The sequence below is a fragment of the Mixophyes fleayi genome, chromosome 9 (assembly GCF_038048845.1).
Source record: "Mixophyes fleayi isolate aMixFle1 chromosome 9, aMixFle1.hap1, whole genome shotgun sequence".
Classification (NCBI taxonomy): Eukaryota; Metazoa; Chordata; class Amphibia; order Anura; family Limnodynastidae; genus Mixophyes; species Mixophyes fleayi.
This window is the reverse complement of record NC_134410.1, coordinates 64,436,919-64,456,130: the sequence shown is the minus strand read 5'-3', so window position 1 is coordinate 64,456,130 and position 19,212 is coordinate 64,436,919. Positions and strand designations below refer to the sequence as shown.

General features: G+C 37.7%; 1 protein-coding gene across 4 annotated transcripts in view; it reads left to right on the top strand.

The window, feature by feature from the left end:
* Positions 1-1,108: 1,108 nt before the first annotated feature.
* OGT (O-linked N-acetylglucosamine (GlcNAc) transferase) overlaps positions 1,109-19,212 on the top strand; it is a 57,548-nt gene continuing 39,444 nt past the window's right edge. Inside the window, exons 1-4 of one of the 4 annotated variants that reach the window (XM_075184444.1) lie at positions 1,109-1,242; positions 15,186-15,366; positions 16,027-16,270; positions 16,925-16,993. In XM_075184444.1, the coding sequence (XP_075040545.1) occupies positions 1,206-1,242; positions 15,186-15,366; positions 16,027-16,270; positions 16,925-16,993 (531 nt within the window). In that variant the 5' untranslated portion in view covers positions 1,109-1,205. The other 3 variants (XM_075184442.1, XM_075184443.1, XM_075184445.1) reach the window with 3 other exon arrangements.

Here is a 19,212-nt window from a genome sequence, read left to right as displayed (position 1 = left end):
GGATAGGAATGATCATGTGGCCAAATAAAGGCATCAACTCAAATACTTCTCTTTGGAGCCTCAATTAATAAATGGGTAACTCCACTTAGAAATTATAAAAACACATTATTGCAGATTTGCACTTTAAAAGTAATTAGAATGATGTAACATTGGAACTTCACATGATGAAGATCAGAGTGCCAAATCCCAATTCTATTGCACTCTCCCATTGGTCAGGACTTTTGCTCGCCCATGACGTAATGACGCAAACGCGGCTCTTTACAGCAGGGGGCAGAGCCAAATACCACGATTCTCAGGGAATTGCGGCATGTTGGATTTAATTCTGCCCACTTCACTAGGAGGTGGGCAGATGTGGGAAACTGCCATACTTTCCCGGGACACCCACCCGGAATCCGGGAGTGTTGGCGAGTATGGTCTATGTATTGTATAGTTCCCTACTTTTACTTAGTAGTATAGCAAATTACCTATTATGTCTTTGTTTCAGTGCCTAAAGTTAAGAGACTTGGGACATTTCTAAAAATGTATCCACGAGTGTATGTGTTGGCCATAGCAACCAATCAAATTATATAATTTTTAGTCAAATGTAAGCAAACTACTTACTTGGTTATGAAGGGCAACACCACTGTTTCCGCACAATTATCCGTATAAAAGTCTACCAATGTGTAACATGACCAAATGTAACTCTTTAATAAAAGTCATACAGCGCAGCAACAGAACGGTTATGCATGTAAATAACATTAAGGTATATATCATTGACATTAATAATACAGAGCGTAATCTCGGTTTGCACGTCAGTTCCTACTAGAAGGTTACCACAAAAAAGATGGCGTATTAAGGACATCCCCAGTTCCATTCTTTCGCTGCAGGATAGAGCATGCGTTGATTCAGCTGTTTGTCGCATTGCACTGAGCGGAGGGATACTTTGCGTCTTTTATGTGCAGACGTAATGGTTAACATCTCTAAGGTTACATTGGCCAACAGTTAATTTATTATGGTGTTGGTTTGAGAATTCTTATACATCAACACATTTCTGAATAACACCACTGCAATATAGTTTATCTTAAAAAAAAACACTCAAAGCTTCACACACTGACAGAGCGACCTACTTTTCGTAGAAATAGTTCCGGTATTACAGCTAGGCGCCATTTCATATTACTGAGTGAGGCCGGAGCAGGATTGTGCACCGACTCTCACAAACAATCGTCATGGCTTCGTCTGTGGGCAATGTTGCTGATAGCACAGGTAGGAGATCACATCGTGTTATTGATCAAAGCTAAGTGTTGAAACATTGGGGTCTGCTAATTGTGTAATGGTATAGGCCTTCTAGCAGCGCTGGGTGGGGTGTCCTGGATAACAAAGCACCGTGTGGGGCCCTGGGGCGTTAAAGTGTATGTGGCCGGCATGCTAGGCAAAGTGTGGGCTGTACAGTTACATCTGTACAGTGCTTAGTTATTTTCTGTATTGAGATACTAATATATATATATATATATATATATATATAATATTTTATATTAATCATGGTCTATAGTTTTACAACACTCGAATCTAAACTTCCTCATTACTAGAAGGCCTACTCTTTGTGCTTTGAATATTCATATATTCATGTTTGTGAATACGGCATTAACTCGTGAAATAAGTGTGTATGAATCAGGATGTACTTGGGGCTCCTCACACCAGTGTTGTGGTGTCTCGTGGATTACATGTATTAATTTATTGTTTAAGATTAAGGGTCCTTTAGAAAGCTAAAGGGCTGTACCTGTGGCCCTTGAGGTGTACCAGGTCGCCTATTGCTGACGTAGAGGGTAAACAGGGATATTTGAGTGTGGGTGGAGGATAGACTGCAAAGCACGAGCAATATCATCGGGTTTGATACTTTGAGAAATGGTGTTTAAAAAAAAAAACAACTATACTTTCAGTATAGTCAGTACTCATGTGAGTAATTTAAATGTATTGTTCAAATGACAAGTTGTAATTTCCATTGTTCTTGTTAATATAAAGAATGCACTGGACAACTTTTGTTGCTCTCCCTTTTAACATCTGTGTAGACTTAATGTTGTCTCTCTTAATGAAGCCTATGTTTAATAAAGCGCATGTAAGATGCAGTTGATATAGTGTTCCTTATTTAAAAACATTTAATTGTATGCTACAATACTGAAAGTTCTACTGAAGTAATCTTGTAGTTTCCTGGAAAAATTAGCAACAACATTGGATATGTTAGGGAATGTAGACTGTAAGCTCCAATGGGGCAGGGACTGATCTGAGTTAGTTCTCTGTACAACGCTGCGGACTCAGTGGTGCTATATAAATAAATGGTGATGATGGATCAATTGCATATAATTAGACATATTTCTTGGTTTGTATGTTCTGTTTCCTATAGAGCAGTTGTTAATAAGCCTGTCAGTAGGTGTTATCAACAGTGTGTAGTTTATGAATTATCTCAGAGTCATGTGAAATATCAGTTTGGTTGAAAATAAACACAAATAATGCTCTTTTTGTGTGCGAGTTTAATTTTGAGTGTTTGAATTGTATAGTGACACCTCCAGGAATTGACTCTTGCAAAGGTCAGAAAATGTTGCAGTTGCTTTCACTTTGTACACATCCTGATATTCTTCATATGCTTACACATGGTCCTGCAACCTTCCTGCTCGCTTATTATATGTTCAAACAACATGATGCATTAGTGGTACTCCAGTTTTAATCTCATCAATATTGCACATGTGTTAAAAGTGCAAGTCACTGTAGGTAAATTACTGTATTCAGTTTCATTATAGATTACTGCAGTATTATCAAAAAGCACTCCTACTTTGGGTGTAGGAAGAATTAATCTGCAGGAAAATGAGCTAGAAAAGTACATCTCTCCCTGATATTGTGTTATGTACTACATCACAGGTTTTGACTTTTAATTACTCTGCATAAAGTTACCCTATTACTAATGTTCTTTATTTTGCAGTAACAGTATTTTCAGTGTTGCTGAAAAATTTCATGCTTTCTTATTTTTGTTTGTCTGTTTAAAGAAAGCTATTGTGTTCACTTTTTTTTTTTCTTTACATCTTTGTAACTTACATGTTTTGAATTTTTGTCCCTCATGCATATTTTAGAATAAGCTGTGTTTACATGCATGGAATTGGACAGCTATTTCACTTTAGACCAAATGGGCAACCTAAACTGTCAACAATTCTGATGCAACTGGAGGAAAATGCAGTTAGACAATAACAATGTATGCAAGGGATCCAAGCATTACAGCAGGACAGTGTAACATATGTTTTAATATGGCTGTACCTGGACATACATCCCTACCCCACCTGTGTATGTTGACCAGCTTCTTATATAGAGTTGGGTGTTATTGAAGATGCAAAAAGTTGAGCCTAGCATGGTTGGCAACAAAAAACACATTCATTTGATCTTAGTCTAACTGAAAAATCCTTTTGGAGATCATAGTTGATGGAGACAGAAGGGGGCTTGGTAATGTAGGGAAGTGGCTTTTTTTTTTTTTTCTTCTTAAAGATGGTAATGGAATATCCTTTGTGCACCATCTAATGCATATCCATAATTGGTTATGTAAATAGAAGATGGCTCCTCTGTAAGGTGAAAGTCTCGCATGACTACTCTTCTGTTGGGTGTACCTGCTTTTTTAATAGTCCTAACTGTCCGTCGTTTCCTGGTTGCTTCCATTCCCTTCCTCTAATCATGACACTACCCCTTGTCACTTGCAGCCCTGTCTTCACTTAAAAACAAAAAAAAACCAGGAGTTGTTTGATTACTGTCTCCCACTTAAGCACTCTCTCCTCCATCTGCTATGAACATTTTGATTATCTAATTGGATACAATAGTGTGCTCTGAAACAAGTCTACTCGAAACAGCAATTCTTACATATACACTGTTTGTTCAAGTCAAAATGTTCAGTTGACTGTAAATTAAATGTAACACCTATTTATTTTAGTGTTGCTTACTGTATTTTATTACTGAATTCTATTGTTTAGAGGTTTTTAATGGTTTTTTTCTCTTTATTTAGTAGTACTGATGAATAATGCTTGTTTTATTGAAAATGTAAGTAAAATGTAGTGACTAATCTAAAATTTTACCCCACTGGGAAAGGGATATGAGTCCTTTTAAACAACCAATATCACCATCGACCTGGAAGGATCTTCAGACTTGGTACATTCAGCATAAAAGAACATGAACGTTCTAAATGTATACATTTCTGCATATAAATTACATGCAAATCTATTTGATTTTTTTGATCTTATGGAAAAACTGCAAATCAGTGTGGTTAGTTATAGAGAAAATTTTGCAGTAAATACATATTTATTACACTTCATACAGTTGGTGAAACAAAAATAAACCCCCCCCCTCCGTATAGAAGTGACACCAAGGCTACAAAAGCAAATCTTTCCATCCAGATGTCGTGTTAATGAAGCAAATAACATCTCAGCATGGTCAGGGTCATATAAAAATTCTGGACTGTCCTGATTGCTATATAATCGTAGCTAGCATGGCTGTAAGAGGAGACATCAGTGACTTTGAAAGAGAGGGTGATTGTTGGGGCAGGATCTTCAGTGACTAAGACCACTCAACTTGCAGATGACTCTCGAGCAGCTTTCTCTAATGTGATGTCCACATGGAACTAAGGGAAAATCGTCGGCAGCAAAGGGCAACGGTAGGCAGAAACGCTTGCACAGATATCACAATCCTATAGTATGCAAATGCAGATTAATTGTCTGAAAATGTAACCTTTGGTGTGAGCAGCCAGTTTCAGCAAAACCAGATTCAACAGGAGCTCCACAGAGTAGGTTATTATAGTCTGGTTACATTGCATTAACCACTTGTAACACTTGACAATGTATGGTAGTGAGTTTGCCTGTGCCCTTTGCACCACTAATAGACTACCGAACAGTGGAGGAAGACTATATGATCAGATAAATCATCCTTCACTATGTTCTCAACAAACGGATGAGTGCGTGTGTGGTGCCAACCTAAAGAACTCTGTAGAAAATGTCAATGCTAATTTCTACATAATGATACTAATCATCTTCACCCCATGTTACAGCACATTTTCTTAATGGGATTAGTGTTTTCCAGGATCACAATGCCCCCCATCCACATATCATATATGGATGGGGGGCATAGTTTGAGCATAACATTGATGTAGCCCATATGCCATGGCCTTCTGTCACAAGATTTGACCTCAAATAGAGCATTGATGGGATATTCTGGAATGACAGCGTTTTCCACCACCTCAATCAGCCAGCCATCAGTTAAGTGGCTTTATGTGGAAAAATGCTGCTGCATCCCTCCTGCACAATTCCAGATGTTGATAGACTTCATCTCATGGCACGTGGTGGCCCATGCCCTATTAAGTGAATTTATATTGGTGTTTTCCCCATTTGTGTCTACTAGCTGTAGTTTAACATTAAATAACATTATGCAATGTACTGTAACCTATAGCAAATTATTTAGAAACTAAAAGCTTTATAGCTTGTACATTGCATCCCATTGTATTAAATAAGGTATTATCTTTTTGTTCTTGTAAGAGTTGTACATTATTTGCCCTTCATGGATAAGAAAAAATGCTTGGCTTTTCTAAAATCGCATTTTAACACTACTTAAATGGTGAGAAGTTTGAATCTGTCATTTGTATTTAAACAAATGTATTAGTGTTTAACAGAGAAAAAAATAACCCTAGAAAATTGTTGCATTTCTGCTTTAACTCGAAGGAAAAAAAGGCTTTTCTAAATGTCTGTGGAAGCAGCTAAATGCAAATAAGCAACTCCTGCTCGTTTGAAGTTATGTCCGGGAAATACCATTTCCATAGCAGCCCCTTCCTTTAGATTGTACACTCCTTTGAGCAGGGCTCTCCTACCTCCTGTTTCGATCACTTTTAACTGCGCTCTCCAGCTACTCAGCTCTCCTCCTCTTGATCCTTCTCCCCTCTGTCTCCTCTCGCTTCTCTCCGCTCCCCTCAGTGGCTCTTAACCTGTCATCCGTGCCCACCCTCTTAGGCCAAAGTTACCTGCCTGTACTGACTTTTCCCCTCCCTCTCGTTAGCTGAGCCTGAGCCCCAGAGTTATAGTACTTACTGTTACTTGTACTGTGCTGTTTCACCTTGCACTGTGCCATTGTTTGTCCTTGTACGGCGCTACGGATACTTTGTGGTGCCTTATAAATAAAAATTAATAATAATAATAGCCCTTGGCGTCCGTGCGTTACACATTAGATATTCAGTATATATGTGCCAGTGAAAAATTCAGCTGGCTTACTGTTGATCCATATAGAGTTTGCTGCCCTGCATTTGTAGCTCTGTAGATACTACCTCACTAAGAAGATAAGGGGATAGGTATTATTATTTTTGTAAGAGTGAAAATATTATTTTACACATCTGGAATCTAAATACAATTATTATATATTGTTTTCTGTTTGATATTTTTGTGTTGCAGTATATTAAACTTGCATTCATGAAAATGGAATAATATCCCCCCAAAATTGCAACCTACTTTTAGTCTCAATGTAAGATTTCTGTTTGCATGTGTAAGTAAATAAACATATCAGTATTTCATATCTGCTCGATCATAAGTTCTTAATTTTTGTCTTCTGTGGCTGCACACAAACTAGGCTTTCTGGATTTTCCTACTTGAGCAGAAATGATGAGCCTTAGTTGAGTGAGTGACAGCCAGCTGGGTTGAATCACAGAGGTAAGGTTGCCTCTGTGCAGGCACTAATGAAAGCCATTATGCCTTTGCTGGCTGTGCCCTCTTATGCTTAAGACTCTGCAAACAGGTTGCAGTATATTTGTTGAGAGCAACAGAAATTGTATGATGATGTCATCGATTTGTTCTATTAAGGTATTTATAAACCAATCTACAGATAAATGTTCTAGCATATTTTGATCACTAATGCTGACCCAACACAATGCAATATCGGACATTTGTTCTGATATTGCAGTGCATAGTCCCAAAATAACACCAATACGCAATATTAATTTGATCAGAAGTAGTCCTATTTGTAGTATTTGGTAAATGCGGTATGAAGATAGTCTTGTCCGCAGAAAATGTTGCCAGCCGGTTGGCATCAAGAAGTAGCTGGGTGGGGGCCTTCACTATTTATTATTATAATTAATTTGTAGGGCTCCTCGAAATGTCTGCAGCACTGTACAGGGTACAAACAATAGGACAGTACAAGGTAGAACAGTATGGTACAATGAACAAGTAACACTATAACTCGGGTAGCTCAAAGCACAGCTAATAAGAAAGGGTGAGGGATATTCAGGACAAGCTGGAAACCTGTGCCCAAGAGTAGTTTGCAGCTAATGGGTTAAGAGCCACTGAAACCGTGCAGAGAAAAGCAAGACTGGAGTCAGTGGGCAGAAAGCCGAAGAAGGAGGTGGCCATAATAGCTGGAGAGCAAAGTTTAAAGTGGTGGAAACAGGAGGAGAGAGCCCTGCTAAAGGAGCTTACAATCTAAAGGGAAGGGCAGATAGTTTTATATATCTATTTGTTACTTACTCTACATATCTTTCTCTATTATAGCTTGCTTTATAGGATTTCCTAATAGTGCTATTGGAAAGAGTATTTGTTTCTTTAAGTTTTCCCCTTTATGTTTAACAGCAAATCCTCTTTCTGCTTTCTATCCTCATCATTATTCTCTCCTTGTTTTCCAGAGCCTTATTATATACCTAGGGGTAAATGTTTCGAGGTCCGATTTTTGCAAATCCAGCGATTTTCTCGGGAGAGTTGAAACTCGCAGATGTATGAAGCTGAGATTTCATGTAAAATCGCCAGAGTTGTGCTTCTGTCAAAATCACTATTTCCAAAATCGATAGAGATCAAAATCCCAACTGTTTGCCACTCCAGCTATACAAGTCTCAAATGTATGAAGCTGCGATTAAGCAAACTCAGAGTTTGCTTTCAAACACGCCAGATACAACACTCTGCTTGCTTGCAGCGTGTTGAATAAACACATCACTGTTACACTGTTCTGCAATAGAGCTGGAGCTTCTGCAGCTGTAAAAACTGTTAAATATAGATCAAAGTAAAAAAAAAAGTGTGTGGGGTCCCCCCTCTGTTCACTATCAACCCTAGTGCTGCCAGACTACTGCTGGTTCCGTGAAAATCGGGAATTTCGTGGGGACCCCCCGATTTTCACAGAACCAGTACTAGGCAAACCATCCGGGGTTGGTGGCACTATAGCAGTGGGGACACGCGGCAGGGGTCCTGCCATAATGACAACCAACCCCAGGCTGTTTAGCGCTGGACTGGATTCCTTAGGGGGTGGAGTCCACAGAAAAAAAACAAGCGGGCCTTCCTTCTAGGGACACACAGCCCAGTGCTGAAAGCACTAGGGCTCTTCCTACAACCCTGGGGCGGTGGGTGTAGGGTACGAACGGCGATTAAAGTATAAAAAAAAATAAATGGATGCATTTTGTTTTGTGGAACTACAAGTTCCAGCCAGGGTGCCATAAATAATATGAGCATGCTGCTACTTGTATAACTACAAGCACTAGCATACCCATGGCAGCCAGGGCATGATGGCACTTGGAGAGCCACAAGTGCTAACATGCCCTGACACCCCGGGCTGGCTGGGACCTGTAGTTCCACAAAAGAAAAGAATGTTAAAGAAACCACCACACCCTTGGTAACACCGCATACATTTAATAAAAATAATAAACCCACAGTAAACACCCTCATGTTATCTATTTTTATTAAAATGATAAATACCCTATACTCGCCACAGATGTTTTCATATGTCGTCAGCAGCTTTTAATCCTAAAATGGCTGTCAAACAAGTCCCAATTAAATTTGTATCCAAAAGTCCCTGCTTGTAATGTCATTTCTGCTTGCAGTCTTCTGATCTTCTTGGCCAGGGGGACCCCTTTGTTGCTTGAAGTCTTCTTGTTTTCAGCCAGGAGGGCCCCATATTTAGAAGATCCACGATTCTTGATTTGAAGGAAGAAAATAAAGGAGAGCCGCCGCAAACAGCTTCTACATAGTAGAAGCTCCGATACACAATGAGCTTAGCTCACTGTGCTAGGTCTATTTATAGTATTGGGGGATGTTATTCGCGATTTTAACACGCCGAAAAATCGGACCTAGTGTAGCCCAGGGCAAGATACTGGTTTTGACCCTCTTACCCTACCATTTGTTTAAAAAAAAAAAAAAAAATCGTGTAAAAACAGGTTAGAGTAATATGGGCAATAGGTAATTAAATGTTGAAATCCTGACCTTATATTGATTTAACCTTGAGAGTAATTCTTCTGCAGCCTTTTCATAAAGTCTATAGGATCTGGTCCCTCTAGTGAAATCAGCATCAGATTATTTAATGTGCTCTGCTTCATGTGATTCCTTAAACAGGTTTTAATTTGTTTTAGAGTAGAAAACTATTTTCACAATTCTCTGTGCTTATATGTGTAAATTTGGAAAAGGATTCTTTGAGGAAAGTTGTTGAAAAGTTATGCATTATTTGTTTTGGATATAGGTTTTTGTAGGACTCTAGCTCAAACAATTTTAATGCAACTGCCCATTCTAGTTTACAATTTTCATAGTTTAAGATCGCAGGACTTCCATTTTTATAATTATGGTCAAAAAAGAATCCCAAGCCATATTTTGGTCATGGCTGTCTATATTGAAAACTCTTGAAAAACAGGAAATGGCGTATCTGGAAATCTTGCTTCTAGGTAGTTAATAACTGTGTCTATTTATTTACCATAGATATTCATCTTAAAGGCATTAGCATCAGAACAATTTATTTAAAAGTCTGACCATTTACAAGCAAGATGTAGATTTTTTTTTTTTTTTTTAAACTTACAAGGTTTTTATTAAGTTTTTAGTAAAAGAATATGTAACAAACATGGCAGTTACAACAGAGTACAGTGTATAATGTAGATCCAATAAATCAGTCAAAACTGCCCATAAACAAACAATCAAAAAATAAACAACAAACAATAACACAAGAAACAAGATGTAGATTTTGAATGAGTAGCAGGTGTTTCAATTCTATGTAGATTCTAAGATAGGGTCTGTTTCTGTTAAATTAACATCTTGCCTTTCCCAATCTTTAGACAAAAGAGACATCACATCTGAAAGCATCATAAGCTGCAAAATTATATGTTCTCATATATTTGCTTAAACCTTTAGCTATGATGTTATTTTGTTCAGTGGTCTGTTTGCAGTGCAGCAATGACACTCCCCATGCATTCTCTTAAAGGGGGTAATTTGATTCTCGGCTGTAATTTTGTTTTTAACACCACGGCAAGTGATTATTTTTTTTTTTATGCGGTTTTCACTGTTTCTGGAGTGTTGCCTTTACCCGCTATTCAAATCTATTTTTAACGCACCGTTTTGTTTGCGAAAAAAACGGTCCCATCGCGGACAGGTGGATGGTCCATTGAAAATATAGGGGGGAAGGAGAAGCTATTACATTTTTTTTTTATTTTTTTTAAAGTGGTGCAGTAAACTGTCAAATCAACAGTTTTATCTCGCACCTCTTATGGCTGTGCAAAAAATTGAAAACAAGAAAACTATTAAAATCATGTAAAAAAAAATTATGTTTATCAGTAATGTATAACATTTTTATTTTACAAAAAGAATGTTTAAAAATGAATAAAATTAATAAACACATTAATCACTAATATATGTATGTACTATGTGTTTTGTGATGGTATAGATAATAGTACAGTATAGTAAAAAAAAAAAGTTATTATAAAATAGGTTGTGTAATGCAATACAAATGTATGCCAATGCGTTTTGTTTTAATTTTAGAAGGCCGCGTTAAACCCTCCCCTCCCCTCCCCTAAAAATTTCGTTTACACCTACGGATAATGTGTGGTGGCGGAGTTACTGGATTTCAAATTGAATACCATGATTTTTAACGCTGCGTTAATTACAGTCGCGATTACTTGTCAAAAACCGCACGGATAGTTTAAATTTTTTTAAACACAGTGTTAAAAATTACCGGTGAGAACTGAATATGCCCCAAAGACTGTACTGTAAAGTCACCTAGTATCACTAGCCATTGTAAGTTTTTAATCTGAGGACTGTTCAGTATATCATCATCATCATCATCATCATCATCATCATTTATTTATATAGCGCCACTAATTCCGCAGCGCTGTACAGAGAACTCATTCACATCAGTCCCTGCCCCATTGGAGCTTACAGTCTAAATTCCCTACTATAGACACACATTCACACACAGAGACAGACAGACAGAGAGGGAGAGACTAGGGTCAATTTTTTTAATTGCAGCCAATTACCCTACCAGTATGTTTTTGGAGTGTGGGAGGAAACCGGAGCACCCGGAGGAAACCCACGCAAACACAGGGAGAACATACAAACTCCACACAGATAAAGCCATGGTCGGGAATCGAACTCATGACCCCAGTGCTGTGAGACAGACGTGCTAACCACTAGGCCACTGTGCTGCCCCCTGGATTTCGGTTAAGTCAGTCATTCTGACTGGGAAATTTTGAAAAAACATCAGTTGTCTTAAGATATCATCAAATTTTACTAAATAAGGCACCCTCAGCAGCTGTTTGGGCACTAGCGAGAGCCAGGCGGTGGTTAATACTATGACAGTTGACCATTATCTCTTTCATCTTTTAATAGTTTTGCTGCTCCTTTGTGCTTCCCAATCATAACAGCTACTCCATTGGAGCCTAGACCCACCAAGTTAGATTTTTTATTTATTTTTTTCAACACTGTTAGCAATTTTTTCAATTATTTCTGTTTATAGTTTCAGCTTTTCCATCAATGTTGATATAAAACTATCAGTAATGTTTTTATTTTTTTTTTTAAGTTGACAAACGTTATTTAATGTATTAAGCTGTTCAAAACCAAGATGTCTAGTTTCATAACACAAAACTCTGAAGTAATTCATGTCTTATTTGTGAGCTAAGATGTCAAGGAATTCCTCCATTATTTTTTCCGACATGTAATCTGCATTCTTTTCAATATGAAGATGTTTTAAGTATGTACAACCCATTGCCTTGCAGTGCTCAAGCAAATTTCCATATTATGTAGTAGTTTGTTCTTTGCCAACCACTACATAGTTCTTAAAGCTCCCACAAAAGTATTTCTCTGTTGTTCAATTTTCCCTAACCCAGTTTCTTCAAAAACTTGTTTTTGAAGTATATTTGAAGGTTAATCGGTGTGTATTTTACTTTGCTTATGGTCAATTAAACTTTCTTTTCCAAGTCTTTTGCATGGAATAGTCACCCAGGTCACTTCCTTGTTTGTGGCTGGTCACTTTCTATATTTTATACACCTGGAACACATTATTCCATTATCTTTTACCAACAACCACTGATATGTTTTAACACAGTCACTGTGATGTTTAGAGAAACATTTTTCATGCAGTTACAAAATGGACCAGCCTTGTCTGCTATGTCCTTGTTGGAAATATCTGCCTTTGTGTTTGTACTTTTTATTTTTCTTAAAGAAACTTAAGATTGTTTTTTTATTTAATTTCTAATTATGGGTAACAGCTAATTGAACACAGATATGCTTTATAACACCAACCAGATACTGCTCAAATGCTAGATACTTTTTTTTTCTTTTTTTTTGTTTATATTTTTTTAAAGGTGCCTAGATACTACACAAATGCAAAATGCTGGCTATACACAGAAGGCGCTCCCAATAAAACACTGTCTTCACAGTTCACCAGCAAGTGAACCGCTGGCAAACACACCATTTCTTTTATACAGGTGCCCTCCCCCTCTCCCCTGAAGTTTTAACAGCCCCTGTGACTCAGCCGAAAGGCAGTGACCCCAGCACAAATCCCATGTCTTCGGTCACCTACTGTGATGCGGCCAAAAGGCGCACAGCTATCCATGCAACGCGACTTTTGGCCACGTCACAGTGAGTGCCGATGGGCATGCAATTTTTGCCTGGAGGGGCACCCAACAATGCGTGGAGAGAACACTACGAAGATAACGAATATTAGATCGTGATTGTGGCCTACACTTGCAGGTCCTAATGTATTCTAGAAGAGATTCTGATATATGATCTGTGCACCCAATGGCTTGATCTTGTTCTGTGTGGCCATATGGATTACTGATTCTGGCTCAAAGGCAGAGGTCGGATTGGCCTCTTAAGTAAGTCACAGGCTTTAACAGATACATAGCCTGCAGTGAGCACATTTTACATTTAATTGGTGTTGACATTATATACCATTGCAATTAATAAACAGTTGAAACTGAAATTGTACTGAGTAGGTGTTTGGTCCATCTTGTTGAAAACTAGGAAATCAAAATGTCAACATTTAGTATGCATTTGGTTCCATTATAGACCTTCGGCATTTCTACTTTACTGCAACAATGAAAAAAAAAATAACTAATCAAAAATGTAAATGCCTAATGGACACTACATATTGAAGTTGACACGTATTTTCCTGGTACTGCCTCTTTAAGAGTGACATTTCAACATTTCTTTTCGGGTTTAGTTCTTTGTGGATTTCTCTCTTTATAGGTTGCTACATTTGGTGTGTAGTGTTAAAGCACTTTTAACTTTGTTATGATTGCTATAAAGGACCAAGGAAATAAATACTATGATTATGTTATGTATAATTTCCCCTCTGTAGTATTATGCTTCTATTGTCCTTTTTTTTTTTTTTTTTTTTTTTTTTTTTTTATGGTCTCATTCCATTCATTAGTGCCTTTTAATATGCAAAATACTTCTAGTTGTTCACGGAGATGTATGCATCAAAAACATCTAGATTTTATAAAGGAAACGTATTATAGTTCTTGCCAAAACAGAATCTTAAGTTTCTTGAAATACAAATATAGATTATAATATAAATTCTTGAGTCTCTCATTCTGGGAGAGTAGTATAGAGATGGAGAAATATATAAAGGTATATTGTAAGTAGGGCTCTCTTGGGAGTTAAATGCATTAATATATCAATTATTGGGTTGAACATACCAAGTTTCTGGGTATATCTTTGTTTTGTTTTTTTTCGAATTGCATCATATTCTTGGATTATGCTTTTTATAGTATAAAATGTGAATACACCACTAAAAATCTATTACCACCTGTGATCCCTTAAAATTAGAAACCGATCATGAACAAACACAAGCTTGCATCAGGGCAATCATTAGCAGCAGATCCATATCTGATCTGGATGGGATCTCATACTAGAGTTGCTGCAGCAACAGTATAATTGTTCTGAAACTGGTTAAATACAACCCATTTATAATACAAATGTACATATCAAACTTATAACATCATCCGTTGTTTTGAATTATGTTGGTATACCAAGTCAAGTTAACTTCTATTAGAAGTGTCTCTTATAAAAAACAAAAACGTATACAATATATAATTTAACTTGAATGGTTGATGTATGGATTATTTTTGAGACTATTATAGACTAGACTTCCCCATATGCTTCTAAATGAAATAGTTACTGTTGTAACAATTTGATTCTTTTGGGACTTCAATGAATGGTACTGTACTAGAATAAAATCTGTATCAGACATTCTTCAAAGGTTGACAGACTCCCATGAAAATAAATTCAACATTTTCTGTTTCCGTAACTTAAACTTAACCACATATATCTGTGGTCTCCTGACCACATCATCTTTGTTTCTTTACCCTTTGCAAAGTTAGGGATTTTAGTGTTGGGGAAATTTGACAGATTTTCTTCAGCAATATCAATTCGGTTTCTCTAGACTTGGATGTGAATAAAATATTTTTACAGCTCTATTAAAGTGCTCCAGGAGCATATTCAAATTTTGTTGATCTTTTTTAAAATGTTATCAGCCAGCTGATTATCATGGCACTTATGATGGACTAGACCAGTGGTTCCCAAACTGTGTGCCGTGGCTCCCTGGGGTGCCTCAGTGATCTCACAGGGGTGCCACGGACAGGGCTGGTGGTAAGCAAGGCGGGAGACTACTTGGTAAATATTTTGGCTTAGGGGTGCCTTGAAAACATTATTGGGGACACCAAGGGTGCCCCGAACTGAGAAAGTTTGGGATCCACTGGACTAGACTATGGTAGTAAAGACTGCATTTCTCGGGCACTAATGATTTTTGGTTGAAATCATGCTTCATACCATGTTTTTATTTGCTATGCATCATCTTTTTATTTACTTTTTTTTTTTTTTTTCTTCTTTTTTACATCCGTTTTATTTTTTATTTTCTTTTATTTCAATTTTCTAATTACTGCTTTCCCCCTGGATGTTTTGATGATTCTCTAGAACCAACGAAACGTATGCTTTCCTTCCAAGGGTTAGCGGAGTTGGCTCATCGTGAATATCAGGCAGGGGACTTTGAAGCCGCTGAAAGACATTGTATGCAGCTTTGGAGACAAGAGCCTGATAATACTGGTGTCCTACTACTACTTTCTTCCATTCATTTCCAGTGTCGCAGACTCGACAGGTGAGTGCAGGTTTTTATCTGTGTTTAACATTTCATTTTTCTGGTGAAAAAAGTGTTCTAAACAAATGGCTGGGACTCATATTTTTCAATTCACTGCCAGCAGATCTTTAAATCAGTGTGATGTCTAAAGAAACATCACACACAATAAATACAAAAAAATGCTGGTTCTTTTTAATGTATGATGTTTAAAGGCATGTAATTTCTTACTAAAATTTATAGCAGTGTTCTCTCCAGAAAATTTTGCCAGCTGGGTGGGGACAGTTGTGATGCTTTGCAATAATGAAATATGTTGGAAGTTATTGCCCACACTTGCCAGGACTGATCAGACAGGTGGTCAGAGGTCTAACACACACACTGCGGGCTGTAATGCTCATAGTGCCTGTTCTAATAGGAGAAACAATGGTTTATTCTATTAGAATAGTGTTGAACTTTAAGAGCTGGGTGTCTTAAGTAAAAACAACCTGGTGGAGCACCTGGGAAATAAGTGCTGGGAAGAACACTGCTTATAAGACCTTTTATTGTTGCCCTGGCTGTTTTTTCACTTGCTCAGTAATTACTTGTGATTTAAACAAAAAAAATGTAGAGCATTGCTTAAATACAATGCCTAATATTTGTATAAGCAGGAAACAAAGTATTTTTTATTTTTTTTGTCTTCTGCAGGTCAGCCCATTTTAGCACATTGGCAATTAAGCAAAATCCACTTCTAGCAGAAGCTTATTCGAACCTAGGAAATGTGTACAAAGAGCGAGGACAGCTGCAAGAGGCCATTGAGCATTATCGGCATGCACTACGGCTGAAACCAGACTTCATCGATGGATATATTAATCTGGCTGCAGCTTTGGTGGCTGCTGGCGATATGGAGGGTGCAGTACAGGCCTATGTGTCGGCCCTTCAGTACAATCCTGTAAGTCATTTCGCTGGTGATCTATAGGTTTCGGTGGTTGTGCATATTGATGGCTATTACATTAAATTGTAGCCTGTGATATCCACCTAATTTTACCCACCCTTGCCTTGTTGTCTTAAAATTGGAGCCTAACATGTCTTTTAAGCTGGGTACACAAGTATGTAATCATATCGGATGCAACTTCTGTAACGTTTTCACCAATGATTGAAAGTCATGATGAGCATGCTGCTTCATGCATACACACCTACACAATTTGCCTTCAGATCTGTGATCATTATCTCTCATAACCATCTGCTGTAAAGCTCATGACTTCGTTAACACTCTACAGATATACATAGAAACGATCGGCAGTAGTGTTGCACAGACAGTTGTATGTGCGCACACACTTCCACATTTGTCTGATTGTGATTTTTAGGAAGTGTGAATATAAAAAATCAACAGATGCAATCTGTGGTGGTACAATAAAACATGATCGTGGGAGTGTATGCACCCATGCAATATCTGACCTAATGGATGTGAATTGTGTGAGCTGCACGATAATTGCATAGCTTTACAAGTACTTTATTTTGTTCACTGTTGTCTGTAAATATGAGTTATTTGATGCATTTCTCTAATTTTCACTTGGCATTAACTTTTCCCCTTCCTCCCTAACAGGATTTGTACTGTGTTCGAAGTGACCTGGGTAATCTACTTAAAGCCCTAGGTCGCTTAGAAGAAGCTAAGGTAAGTTTCTAGTATCCTGATATTACTTTATTTTATTTTTTTATTTGTTTTGCAGTCTCAAATCTGAATCTTCAGTTCTGCTCAGTTTAGCTTTATACAGTGTTTACTGCGGTGTGTTAATGGAATGAGGCTATAAATTGAGAAGCATGACCCAACAGTGTAGTGGAATGTGCAGCACCTCCAGTCAGTGAGGAGCTGTACAGCTGTATGTTAAACCTTTTCTTGGAGGTTTTCATTTTACAAAGGTTATTCTTATCTCCTTGATTTAAATCAACGGCCACTTTCAATTGGCAATTGGTCCACTAGTTCATCTCCGCTGATGAACTTGTAGGCACTACAAACCCAACCAAAGAGCCCACTTTTTAACTCCTGTTCCTGCAGTACATGTTCCTTCTATGTGGAAGAAAGGCTGACCTGCAAAAAAAACTTCCATCTGATTCAAAATGCTTTGCCATCATTAAATAGATGGCCAGTTATATCTACTGAAGGACTGATGCTGGTTTGTATTAAGAAAATGGACTGATGGAAAGAAAATAATGATATATTAAGGTGGCTTCTAGCAGTTAACTTTTAAAAATCTTGACAATTGAAATGTTTAATGTAATTTTACAGCTTTGCACTTGTTTGTGAACTGTAATTGTGGGATCCAGCAGTCTTGTTACAAGCCACCTTGTGTGTCTGCGCTGCCAGGGAAAGGAGTTGGGAGAAACGTGAGGTCATGTGTGAAAACCCTGTGTTACTCCAAACCCCACGCGCATGCAAAGGCATGGAGTGTAACTGCAGAGTAGCTGTCCATTTGTCATGAGACCTTGTTAGGTAGTGAAGCTTTATTCCAGTAAAGGTGGGATCTCAGATACCGACATATTTATATAAGGGAATATTTAATTAAAAATAAAAGCACTTGGACTATTCTATGTCTTTTGGTTCTCAGCCCATCATATGGACAGCTAACACCTATTGCACTTCACTGCTGCTTCAGCGTTGCTGGCATAGGAGCAAACTGCGCCTGCGTAGGATGCTGATTTCTTTATTTCAGAGATCTGGAGGCACCTAGTTTCAGAGACTATGGCGAGGATTTAAAGAATCAAATATTTCAATAAAATATGACTTTCTTTCTTAATCAGTGCATTTACAATATCAAGCCAGCTGTTTCCTCATAGGAAAAACTAAATTGTACCATTTCTGAATTTTAGAGCCTTTCTTCCAGCCATGCACTCTGCCACCACCCCAGAACTTCCTGCATGATAAACATATGAAAACCAGCTTGACATGTCCTTGTCTAAATCATAGAGCATATCCAAAAGCATTTCACTTGCTTTATTGAGATCTTTTTACTAATGATATTGTTTTATTTTCTCTCTTGTTTTTGGTTTTTACCACTGATATTGTATTTAGAAGGTTTCAGGGGGTGAAAACTGCTATTCCATGCGTAAGGTGCCTCGCTGAAGGGAGCTCGAGGCCTGGATCTAGGCAGACATGCACCTCCTCCTCTTCCAGCAAGGAACGCACCGAATGAGAAAATATGGTAACGGGTTTGTAACTGCCACAACAAAACCATTTGCTCCATGCCTGAATCCTTCTGTCTTGTGGCTTCAGAAACGGCTTAAAATTTTTTATTTACAAGCAATTAAAATACAAAAATATATACCACTAGCCACAATTCTTTAAAGGAAAAAATATACTATTTAAGAAAAATTGGAGCTAGTTTAGATGTCAGCTTCTAACTTCCAGATGTTCATTATTATTTTTTTCCTTTTTTTTTTATTTATTTTTTTTATTTTTTTTCTTCTTTGTTTGGACTGAATCGTTTTGCTCCTCATCATGCGCTGTGAGCCTGCAGTAGCGCAAAGGCTGCGCTGCGGATTGCGCTTTGCGTGGGAAGAAATAATTGTGAACAGTCAATTTGATGGTTAACCTGTAGCTATTAGTGTTCTAGAATTTTGTCATAATGGAGGGAGATGGTGTTTTTCCATTTTAAATTATAATTTGTCAGACTCTGGTCTGCTATCAGATTGGCTGTTAACATTGCCAGCGCAACTGCGATGTGCTGCGATAGTGTAGTGTTGCTGTCTAGCATGGGAGCGCTTGCGAATTTGGCGCTTGCATTACAGGGACCCAGACCTGTTTGCAATCTTATCATTTCTGGTTTTCATGCCACCTCTGCTTATGACTCTTGTTCACTCATAAGTGCTAGTAAATTGATAAACATTTAAATTTGT